The 12,424-nt window shown below is 39.2% G+C and overlaps 1 protein-coding gene across 1 annotated transcript in view; it reads left to right on the top strand.

The window, feature by feature from the left end:
* CFAP69 (cilia and flagella associated protein 69) overlaps positions 1-11,771 on the top strand; it is a gene marked incomplete at its 5' end in the record, with an annotated part of 30,290 nt that extends 18,519 nt beyond the window's left edge. The window contains 7 exons of the mRNA XM_010142782.1: positions 437-629; positions 1,181-1,318; positions 3,587-3,663; positions 5,387-5,581; positions 6,575-6,661; positions 9,394-9,498; positions 11,595-11,771. Coding sequence (XP_010141084.1) covers positions 437-629; positions 1,181-1,318; positions 3,587-3,663; positions 5,387-5,581; positions 6,575-6,661; positions 9,394-9,498; positions 11,595-11,771 — 972 coding nt within the window. The remainder of the gene's footprint in view (positions 1-436; positions 630-1,180; positions 1,319-3,586; positions 3,664-5,386; positions 5,582-6,574; positions 6,662-9,393; positions 9,499-11,594) is intronic.
* Between the last annotated feature and the right edge of the window lie 653 nt (positions 11,772-12,424).

Genomic DNA, 12,424 nt, shown 5'->3' with positions numbered 1-12,424 from the left:
CAGTGCAAGGCTGCAGACTCTTTCCCGCTCTCAGCTGCTGGAAGATCTGGCCACAAACTAGAACAAGTGCTGTGTGGTACAGCTCAGCCACTGCCTTCAGCGTTCGTTTCTTACAAAAATAAATCTTGATAGTAATATATTCTCCAGCATGTGAGCCTGGAGGCATGTATACAAAACATACCATGTATTCGTACACACACGTATACACATCTTATGTGGTCCTACCCTCATTCCTTGATTTATGGAACTTTGCATGGCAGGATTCCAGAAGCTTGAAAGATTTACAAGCTTGTGCAAATATGTATGATGAAAAGCTTGAAGTTGCTTGATTGCATATTACACAATTTCTGTAGTTTTTTGAAGATAGACCTCACTATATTTTGAACAGTAGTTGTAGTTGTAGTTTAAAACATGGTTTCCTTTTCCCTTCACCAAGTTAAAGAAAAAGAACCTGTGCAATATAATTCTTGGAATCTTGGTTGAATTTTGTGACAACCCTAAAACCATTTCACACATCAGCACCTGGCGAGGGGAGAAAGATCAAACAGCAGCTAACCTTCTAATACAGTTATGGAGACAGGAGGAGGTGGACCTAGGAGTCAAAAGGGATCAATATGGCAAGATTGTTGGTAAGTTTTATGTTGTATGTTAACCTGTGAGCATTTCCACTGAATAAAATTAAACTTTTGTAGTCTGAATCCTGATGAAAGTAAATTACAATGTTTATAGCTTTATGGTGTAGTTCTTACCAAACCCAAAACACCTTCTATTTCATGTCTCTGGCCACTAGATGGCATTTCCTACATCAGCTAGGAATGAAATGGATAATGGACAGAACCATGACTGGTATCCTGGACAGTTAAACTACTTAATTTCTTCCACAAAAGTCATCGTGTTCTGTCATATGTCATAAAAAGCAGTAAGGAGAGTGCTATGTTCTTGCCAATCTTTAGTCATGCTAATTAATATTTCCTGGCCCAAATTATGTTCAAATTCCTGCCCAAACTATCAAAATTATTTACATGGTGTCCTCAAAGTAAGATTAAACTGTCATACTTTGGAGAAGGCATCACAGAAAAATGTCCATAGCTGCCTGCTAAAAATCCTCTAAGTTGAATAGCTTTGGGGACATACTACCTCTTAATTCTTCTACTCTGGTTTTGTGTTTTGAAATTATTAGACATGAAGAGACCTATTGCTAGCAGCTTTCAGAAACAGCAAGATGTCATTCCCATGCCTGCCAACTGTCCCAGCTTTGCCATCATGGAAATTTCAGAAAACATACGGGCAAAACTTTATTCATTATTGTGCAAGTTAGGTAAGTCAAGTGAATCACCTTGTCAGTGTCATATTTGCCATTAAACTGACCTTGTTCACTGGCAATCAATAAAGTCGCTATAAAAAAAAAAGTCAAAGAAAACTTAGAGGTGCATCATCAACACTCTGTTATTAATAGATACTTGCTCATCCTGTTCTTAAAAGTCCCTACTGATGGGGCTTTTAAGACTTCCTCAGTACTTTTCTACCCCTACCACTAGGAAGACTTTTCCTAGAATTAAACCTAAAATCTGCTGGAAATGTTTTGTAATTTGTTTTCCCACACACGCTATCACTTCCACATATTTTAACTTTTAGATTTAATTTTATTTCCCTAGATTAGGAAAGATGCTATTCACCAATCTCGTTTTCTGGCATAACTCTCAGTATCCTCATTGTTTTTTTCTTGAGTCTTTTCCATTGATATGCATTCTTCTTAATCTGTAGTGTACCACTACTGAACACAGTACTCCAGCAGAAGCCTGCAGAAGCCTCATAGCCAAATAGAGCAACATTACTTATCTTGTAAATAAACATTCTGACATTAATATAACAATTACTGTATTCATATAGGCATGACACTGTTTGTTCATTTGACTTAAGATCTTGTACAGTCATCTACCATCCTGGATTTGTACAGATGACTATTCCTACATTTAGATTTTTTTATTTGTCCTACTGAATTAAATTCTGTGGGTTTGGATAATTTTCAAATTGACAAGATTAATTTGTGTTCAAATATTTTCCTTCAAAATGCTGCAGTGCCTCCTAATTCCATGTTGTATGCACACTGAATATGAATACTCATTACAACCTTATCTAAAAATCTAAACTGTAGTCAAGATACATGGTAAACTCTTCCACACCCATAAGAATATCTTATCTGGCTGAAGACAAAAGCTAGGTCTTAGTTTTTCATGATCATGTTGGATATGAATGTTTTCACTGTTACAATTTAGCTGTAAATGTTATTTGTTTAATTATTTGTTTCAGACTTTTTTCAGACACTGAACTGAACAAATATTCTCTGGCTTGTCCTTTTGGCCTTTTAAAAGTGGGCATTATCTTTGTTTTTTAATGTCCCTCCTCCACAGGTTCAAATACAACCAGTAATTGTTCTGAGATTGCTTCAGCCAGTTTCCTGGGTAACCTAGAGAACCAACTGGTTTGAAAACATTCTTGGTTTATCTAATAAACTATATCTAATTCTTCCTCTGTAATAACCCAGGTTCTTACTAATTTTTATTAGCATTTATTATGTTAAATTCTTTATTAAAGTAAAAAGGCATGAGGTTTTGTTCCAGCTTTTTCCTATATTCGCACATACCTCTTATGTTAGTTATATACATTGTAATGTCTCATGTGAAGGAGTGAAATGACATAGAATGGATAATAAAAAAAAGTAAGATTTTTATAGTCTTTTCTCAGCATATTCCTTGTACTGTAGTCATGCTCCATAACAGCCTGTAACATGGTGACCCAGAAAACCAGTGTTAATTTGTCTTCATTTATAGTATTTCTTAACTTCAAAACATGATGTAATTGTACTCTAACAGATAGATGTTACATTGCCAGTTACCACACAGATGTTATGATGAAGTCTAGAATGAGATGTGGTAGACTATATGTAGTTCTTTTTAAAAAAATCAAATATAATTAACTTCAGCGTGCCAAAAATGAGGCACAGTCTAAGCAACCACACTTCTCCACCTAATTCTTTTACATACATTGCAAACATATTTTTCAAAGATGGAGTCATGATGCTCAAGGCATTATGCTCAACGCTCACGTGTATGACGTGGAGGACACCCTCATTACACAGCTTTGAAACCAAGTACTGGACACCCTGAAATATGATTCTCTTAGTGCCTTCTTCACAGCTAAAACAAATTCTATCTGTGCTGAATTGCTTCTTTAGAAACTGTGAATTAAGGTCTCCACTGTTTGTCGAATTATCAGAAGACCAAATCCTTACCACAGAAGCATAGTAAATGCAGTACTATCCTGGCTTTCCAAGTGACTGGAAGGTCACTGGAGCCTCTTCTAAGTAAACAGTTAGTATAGAGTGAATTTATTACCAAGAAAACAGTGGTTTTGTCACCAAAAGCCTGCTCAGGTTTAGATGATGATTATGTGTTTATGATTATGATGATGACGAAGATTTTGCATGTGATTCTATGACAAATAAGATAGTGTCTTTTTTTAGAATGTTGTAATTTAGGATAAATTTATCATGCTGTTAATTCTGACATGATTAATATTATTTTAGGTTTTGAAAATTTACCTGGCTTATCTGCTAAGGATTTTGTCACACTTGCTATCATACAGCATTATATTGACTTTAAAGTGAGTATTGTGAAAGAAAATACTACTACTGTATCTGTATTTGCAAAAATGCAAGTATATCCCAAGACACAACAAAAAAATAACCCTTCAAAAGCTGTCTCCTATGTCACAAATCACAGAGAGTGTAAGCCACAATTTAAAATCATAGAATGGTTTAGGTTGGAAGGGAACTTAAAGATCATCTCCTTCCAACTCCTCTGCCATGAGCAGAGACACCTTCTACCAGATCAGGTTGCTCAAAGCCCCATCCAATCTGCCCTTGAACACTTTCAGAGAGGGGACATCCACAGCCTCTCTGGGCAACCTGTTCCAGTGCCTCACCACCCTCACTGTAAAGAATTTCTTCCCAATATCTAATCTAAATCTACCCTTGTTCAGTTCAAAACCATTACCCCTCATCATATCACTGCACTCCCTGATAAAGAGTCCCTTCCCCAACTTTCCTGCAGGTCCCCTTTAGGTACTAGAAGGCTGCTATAAGGTCTCCCAGGAGCCTTCTCTTCTCTAGGCTGAACAACCCCAACTCTCTCAGCCTGTCCTCGTAGGGGAGATCCTCCAGCCCTCTGATTCTCTTTGCGTCTCTCCTCTGGACCTGCTCAAGCAGGTTCATGTCCTTCTTATGCTGGGGTCGCCAGAGCTGGACAGAGTGCTCCGGGTGGGGTCTCACGAGAGCAGAGTAGAGGGAGAGAATCACATCCCTTGACCTGCTGGCCATGCTTCTTTTGATGCAGCCCAGGATGTGTTTGCCTTTCTGGGCTGCAAGTGAACATTGCCAGCTCATGATCAGCTTTTTTCCAGTACCCCCAAGTCTTTCTCTACAGGTCAGCACTCAATCCACTCATTGCCTGGCCTGTATTTCTCCTTTGGATTACCCTGACTCAGGCACAGGACCTTGCACTTGGCCTTGTTGAACTTCATGAGGTTCACATGGGTCCACCTCTCAAGCCTGTCAAGGCCTGTCGAGGTATTTACCACCAAAAGAAACAATCCTACCTCCATCATTGCAGCACTCCCCAGACTCTTCCTTTGTACAGCTACAAATGTTTGTGACTGAATAGAAAATAAGGCCAGAAAACAGTGCTAGTTAAAAATAACTCAGAAAAAAATCAGCCTTAACTGTGCCAGCTCAAGAAACAGGAATGTGACAGGATAGGAGTAAAAAATTGTGAAGTAATGTCAGTTCGGGGGTGGGCGCAGTTTGCTATTAAAAATTATATTCCCGTCTTTGTACCAACATGCAGTATCTGTCCATACTGTCAAAGGTTTTGTGGGAGTCCTCCTGCTCAAATGATGCTGCAGTTTATGCTGGTTTTCTGCTTAGGAACAAAGTTTGTGAGAGCTTGAAGTGTTCAAGAACTCGCAAGACTCAGTCCTTAGTTGATAATTCCAGCTTCTATTTATGTCTCATGTTGCAGTTTGCTCTGATAATGTGTGCAATTTGAGATTTTAAGAAGCAACCAGCAGGACAAAACACTTCACTTCTGTAATTTGGTATCCTGTAGCTATCTGTATTTCTTCTGAATTCCTGTTATTCCTCTGCAGAATCAAGCTGGGGCTTGGGAAGATTTAGGGAGGATTATAATGAATTCATTTGGCATAGCTTCCTGAAGTATAAATTTGGATAAAAAATGAGAGAGATGGTTGCTCAGTTATGTTTTCAATAATTGGAACTGGAAAACAAAGAGATAAATATAAAATAGTGTGGTGTGTGTTTCACACACAGGTTGGAGAAGTTTGGAGTGAACTCTGTGCAGAACTAAAAGAAGAATTTAGGCCTGTTACATTGGATGAGGAAGCCCTGAAAGTTATTTCAGAAGTATCAGAAGATACTGGAAAAATGGTTGCTACTCTGCAGACTGAAGTGCTTGAAAGGCAACACAAGCAAGAAATCCAGGAAGAGGAAAAAACATATAGAAAAGTAAGACAAGGAGTATTTAAACAAGTAAAGCTCGTGTAAGCTTTTTTGTAAATTTCTGTCTCGTTATATAATGTTAAAAATCCTATATGTGTACACTGCTTGAAGATATTTTAATCTGTCTCAGCAGTAAAATTTTAAATTGAGTAAATTTGGTATCCTGTAGCTATCTGTATTTCTTCTGAATTCCTGTAGCTATCAGCACTTCTGATTAACCACAGTTCTCCTAATGTGTATTATTTTGATGGTATTTAGAGAGCAGCATGAAAAAATGAAGCAGTATCATCAGCGATGCATCAGCAATGGTGTAATGAGAAATTAGTGTTATCTTACTATAGAGTTGCACCTGTGTTCATCTGTAGCAGCTCACAATTTACCCATTACAACTACACCTGCTTCTTAAAAAGAAACATAAGCCTCTGTTATAAGCTCCTTTGGCTGAATAGTTACAGAGCTTCGTTAACTTCAGAAATTAAGGCTTTGTGTTTCCCAGCATGCTGAGAGTGAGCACATATAGATATTTTCCAGCTTTCATTATAAGGCAAGCATGTGGCGTTTTTGCTCATCTGCTGTCTCGTCTTCTCCTCCTTTCAGAGAAGTAAGATCAGTTGGTTCAGTTGTCTAAAATCTCATGCTATAGTGTTTTTGAGGGATTGTCATGCATTATGACACCTGCACTTTTCTCACTAGAACTGATTCCGTCTCTGTTATTCAGCATTTTAGAGTGAGAATATACAGAAAGTATCCCTGAAAGAGCTGGAGCTCTTCCAACAGAGAAAGAAAGCCTGCCTTTTTTTTTAAAGGCAGTGCATACAAGAAGTTTTTAAAGGACACATACATTGCTACAACATCATCCAATCTCAAGTGAGAGGGATGAGCTAAGATAGCCAAAAGGGCATAGGTGAACATACTATTCAAATACCACAAGCAGTGAATTCAGAAAAGCTCATGAGAAGAGGATTGTCTTGCATCTTGTAAACTTCATTTCTATTACAGATCCAAACTTTCCATAAGCAGAGAGAAATAGTAAATAAATCTTGGGAAAATTTCTTGACTCGGACATCAAACTATGAGGCATCGAAGGTAAGAAATCTGAGTAAAGGAGCAAAAGTTTATATTCACAGTATAGTTATAATAATACTGGTTCCAATGCATTTCCTAGTGAATTAGGAGGATATTCAAGTGGAAGTTATAGTAAATTTTATATTCGCACAGACATAGAACCATAAAATGTATTGGCAAAGCTACACAGTCCTTGATTCTTCTGCTCTTCTGATTACAGTAACCAATCGGGGATGAACATTGCTTATGCACTTGCAACTGGGGGGGTGTGGTGTATATATGTATGTGTATTTATCCTGAAATTGTCAAAACTAAAAGTCTGGTCATTCTTTTATTTTTTCTAATACTTCATTCCCTATTTTTAGTACCACAAACATCTTTCAAGATAGGAAATATTTTGTGATTAAAGGAGTTTTTCTTAGCAATATTTGTGCTTTTCCAAAAGAACATAAAAAATATTAGAGTCCTGGTTAGGCAATCAGACTAAGTTGGAGAATGAATGAAATCAGATTTAAAAGAAATGCTTTGACAGCTGAATTTATTTTTTTTTTCATTTCCCAGAAGAGATGCAAAAGAAAATAATTTTCTTCACACGCAAGCACATCTTTGGCCTGGGGTAAAAATCTATGCTAGAATTAGAAATGAAAAAGGGCCAGAAAAGGGATTTAGAGAACTACAAGCTTGTTAGTTTTACCTGAGTCCCTGGGAAGCTGTTTTACGCACATGAAGGACAAAGTGGCAATGGATTGGTAATGGCTGTCATGGATTGACAAAGGACAAATCATGGATGCCAACATGGTTGCCTTTTGTGATAATGAGAATTATCACTTCAGCATGAGGAATATGGATGTCATTTCCCTTGGCTTTAGCAAGGTTTTCAGCATGGTCTCCTTGTAGCCAAAGTGGGGACATATAGACTGGACTACATGCAGGTGGCCCACAAGCTGGATGCAAAACTAGCTGGACTGACGGGCTCGAGGGACAGCAGTTAGAGATTTAAAGTTTAACTAGCACTCAGTTTTGATTGATATTCCTCAGAGTTAATTATACGGTTGATACTATTTAATATTTTCATTAATGATTTGGATATTGCCTCATCATGTTCATGCATGACACTCAGCTTGAGGAAGCCATCGATATGCTGGGAGGTACGGTTGCTATTCAGAGGACCTTGACAAGCTGGAGGGACAGAATAACCAGAAGCTCATGAAATTCAGGAACAGAAAATGTGAAGTCATGCATCTGGGATGTATTAAGGCTGTCGTGTATCAGTACAGCCAGGAGACTGACTAGCTATGTGGATGTGTGCTGTATATGGGGTGACAAGCTGAGCACGAGGCAACAGTGTGCTCTTGTGGTGATGAAGGCTAACAGCAGATACGGCTACACGAGAAAGAATATCGCCTGCAGGTCATAGCAAGTGATGATTCCCTTCTTGTCCTTGTGAAGCCACGTCCATGGCTTGGATGTTCTTTACCTTTGTTTTTCACAGCATTCTCCTGCAGAAACTAGCTGCCTGTGGCTTGGATAGGCTTTTATCTCCGATGGTTAAAAGAAAAACTGGCTGAATGGCCAGGCCCAAAGAGTGGTGGAGAATGGAGTTAAATCCAGTTGGCAGCCAGTCACACTTGGTGTTCCCCAGGACTCAGTACTGGGGCCTGTTCTCTTCAACATCTTTATCAATGATCTGGATGAGGGGATTGAGTGCACTCTCAGTATGTTTGCAGATGACATAAAAAAAAAGAGTTGGGTGGGTGTGTCAAGCTGCTTGAAGGTCAGGAGGCTTTACAGAGGGATCTGGGCAGGCTGAATGGATGGGCCAAGGACAATAGTATGAGGTTCAATAAGACTAAATGCTGGGTGCTGCAGCTGAGTCACAACAAACCCCTGCAACGCTACAGGCTTGGGCAGGAGTGGCTGGAAAGCTGCACAGCAGAAAAATACCTGGGGGTGCTGGTTGACAGCCGGCTGAATATGAGCCAGCAGTGTGCCCAGGTGGCCAAGAAGACCAAAGGCATCCTGGTTTGTATCAAAAAAATTGTGTCCAGCAGGACTAGGGAAGTGATTGTCCCCCTGTGCTCGGCACTGGTGAGGCCACACCTCAAATACTGTGTGCAGTATTTGTCCAGAGAAGAGCAACAAAGCTGGTAAAGGGTCTAGAGCACAAGTCTTACAAGGAGCGGCTGAGGGAGTTGGGGTCGTTTAGTCTGGAGAAGAGGAGGCTGAGGGGAGACCTTCTTGCTCTCTACAACTACCTGAAAGGAGGTTGTATTGAGTTGGGGGTTGGAGTCTTTTCCCATGTGACAAGTGACAGGACTAGAGAAAATGGCTTCAAGTTGTGCCGGAGAGGTTCAGGTTGGATATTAGGAAAAATTTCTTCTCCAAAAGGGTTGTGAAGCACTGGGACAAGCTGCCCAGGGAGGTGGTGGAGTCACCATCCCTAGAAGTGTTTAAAAGCCGTGTAGATGTGGAGCTGAGGGACATGGTTTAGGGACCCTGGCAGTGCAGGATGTATGGTTGGAGTTGATGATCTTAAAGGTCTCTTCCAACCAGATGATTCTGTGATTTATTGTCTTTTCAAGTCCTCAGTAAAGAGTGAGTCACAAACCAGAGGGGGGATACTTACAATTAAAAGGTCAATAGAATTATCACCTCATTTATTTTGTCATTTTGTTTGTGTATTTTATAACAAGTGCAAACAACGCAATTAATTTGGATTAAAGCAATTTTGCCATTTTTCTCACCATCTTTAGAAAGCAAAAAGGCTTCAGGAAAAAACAATAGAGGCTTCCAGATCTATATCAAAGACTCGGAACAGAGCAGTCCATTCTACTGATATTAAAGGCCTCGGTACAACAGTAAGTAATTCTCAATGACATTGGTTTATTTTCACTAATGTGTAAGTGGTTTGGGGTTTATTCTGGCTGTATATGAGCTGCTGCTTACTCTTTCTTTAACAACGCTTATGTCGACAAGCTCCAGGTATGTAAGAAAGAAACAGTATCTCCTGCAAAGCACCATTTCCCCTTCTGTCAGATCCTCAGACAACAGGGAGTTGGTCAGAATGAGATTCGGATCTGCAAATTGCTCATAAAAAGTGTGGGCATGATGGTCCCTGTGCTACTTGACATGTTCTTCTTGTGGAATTGCCTTTCATGAAAACCTTGCTGAGGTCAAGACCTCCTTCATTTCTTGTTGGGTAAATCTGTGTGATCTCTAATACATCAGCAGGGTGTCCTTTGTCAGTAAACGTGTTCTTGACTGTCTGCAGATAAGCCACTCATTGTAGCTGCCGAGAAGATTTTTTTTTTCTCATTTCTATCAGTTAATTGATGTGTGAGAAAATAAAAATCATTGTTAAGATCTTACTGGGCATATTTAGATACTGAGATTTGACAAGCTGGGGTAAGACATGGGAGAATCTCCATTCCTGTCAGTAACTGCTTTTCAGCTAGCTGGATTACTTCTGCGCAAGCATCTCAGGCAAGGAGAATTTTAGGGGGAAGAATAGCTTCTTGGTTGCTTAGAAGTTACCCTTACATGTGAGGAGAAATAAGGAAGAGAAAACATGAAGTGCTGTTTTTGAACTAGTACAAAGTTCAAAAGGTGGTGAAAGTTTCAAGGTGAAAACAGGTGAAAGTTTCAAACTTGTACAAACATTCTACCATTATGCACTCTCTGGCATGAATGAGTAATGACAACTAAGGTGGCTGCATCCTGAAAAAGAAAGAGGCAGTTCATGTTTGATGTGATGAAGAAAGGAATAGCTTAATAGGAAGCAAGGGTATGGTCTCAGAGTGCTGGACTAGGATTTTTATCATATTGTCTTTGCCCTAAACTTCTGAAGATACGGAGGGACACATCTGTGGAGGCAAGACAAATCGAGCTGGAAAAATTATTTAGTTGTGTGCATATATCAGTGAGAATGTTAATCAGCAATATTTGCAGAAAGTATCTGAAAAAATTATATGTAAACATGAGTATTTTGAAAATTGTTAGCAGAGAGAAATACATTGTTAATTTTACTTTCAAGACTTGGTCTTCAAGCCAGGATTATTCATTTCTTTGGAGAGAGAGGATTTAACAAGAAAATAGCTTCATGGTTCTATAATCAATATTTCAACAACTGTAAACAAAACCAAGGAAAAGGTTATTTAAGAAAATGAACACATCAGCAACATCAGATAAAATTCCTTGGGTACATTGCTTAGAAGAATTACAAATGACAGATATGGCTGGCAATTTTTTTCACGGAGCAATCTTCTTCCCTCCTCTCTGCCAAACACCCCTATTAGGAGAGATGAAAATTAGGCTAAGAAGATGGTTGTTGCAAACCAGGCAAGGTCAAGTAATCTAACAAACACATGCATGGCATGCACTCAAAGAGTTGCATTGTTTGTTTTAGTAGCTCGTGGTTAGAAGACAGAGGTGTCACTCAGGGATTTTTATTCAAAGATCTGAACCTATTCTGTATAAAGAGTGGAAAGGGTACATCTCTTTCAGTGCTGGGCTCTTCCTGATGCAGTGGTTATAGGCAACTGCATTCTGAGAGAAACAGTGTCTGTTCCCTTCTTCTCTTTGAAGTATTAATGTGTAGTGAAATTCTGAGGACAAAAACTGTGGCCGAATATACAAATCCAAATGACATTGCACAACAAACTTCTACTATAATAAAGGCTTGGTTTCCTTTTCCTCTGTTGATAAGATCAGGCATCAAAGCAGAAAAGCAGAGTATGTAAAGGTACCTGCTGAAAAACCTCTCTGTCCTTTCCTTTGTATGGTTGGGTACAATTTGTGAATTTAGTATAAAGGACAGTTTGCATGGACCTCAGAAACCTCAGCGTGCATCTCCACCAGCTGAATAATACTTCTGAAAGACAGTTCATGATTTACCTCTCATCTCATCTTAAATGCTAATATGAATGTCAAGCAATGTATTTATTTTGTTTTTCAGATTGGATCTGGTCGCTTAGTAACTGTCGAAAGTACAGCTCCGCTGTTAATAGGAGGGCCACTGGCTGTTCCAGACGTTGCTCTTAGAAAGCCCTCTGTTTGTGAAGGAGCCTTAAGAAAGACCAAAAGAGTTAAAGCATTGGACTCAGTCAAGAAAGATTCAGTACCTGCAGAGTAGCGTTCTGAACAGTGCTTTTAATATTGTAGTTAACTGTATGTGTGTTTTAGATACAAGATAAAATCTGTTTGTAATGCTTTGACGAATTGCACAGAACATCTTGAGAGTAAAATTACATACTGTCTTAACTAACGTAGACTTGGGGGTGATCTATTACTAAAGTATCCCATACCGGTAGTACCAAGGATGGTGAGTCTAATGATTTTGTGTCCCAGTGTCAGATTACCCCAACCCACTATCAGTAGGTCCACTATTCACATTTCTATCTCTTGTAGACACATTCCACGCACGGTGGTTTAAGTATCCCTTTCATGAGCAGTGTGATGAACCTTCACAGAGACACATTCAGTTCTTCATTTTCCTAGATATCGTACCCACCTGGGTTTTGTCCAAGTTCATTTTGTTTCTTGAATTGCTGCCTTCAGCACCAGGACTTCTGACTTCTGTTCTCTCCGTTTTCATCTAAGAGTCACTAAGAAGCTTGTCTGTGCCTGTTGGAAAGACATGCTGAAATGTCCGGTTCCTCACAGTTTTTTCACAGCTCTTTAACTGTTCTTACTGTTCTAATAATTTCTTGGGTATTGACCATATGTCTCCAACAAGAACTCATCCTATTCCACCCTAGCACTTCTAGAACACCGACACAAACCTGT

This window comes from Buceros rhinoceros, unplaced genomic scaffold, assembly GCF_000710305.1.
Source record: "Buceros rhinoceros silvestris isolate BGI_N320 unplaced genomic scaffold, ASM71030v1 scaffold10579, whole genome shotgun sequence".
Lineage (NCBI taxonomy): Eukaryota > Metazoa > Chordata > Aves > Bucerotiformes > Bucerotidae > Buceros > Buceros rhinoceros.
Note: the sequence above shows the minus strand (reverse complement) of the source record. Positions and strands in the feature narration are given on the sequence as shown.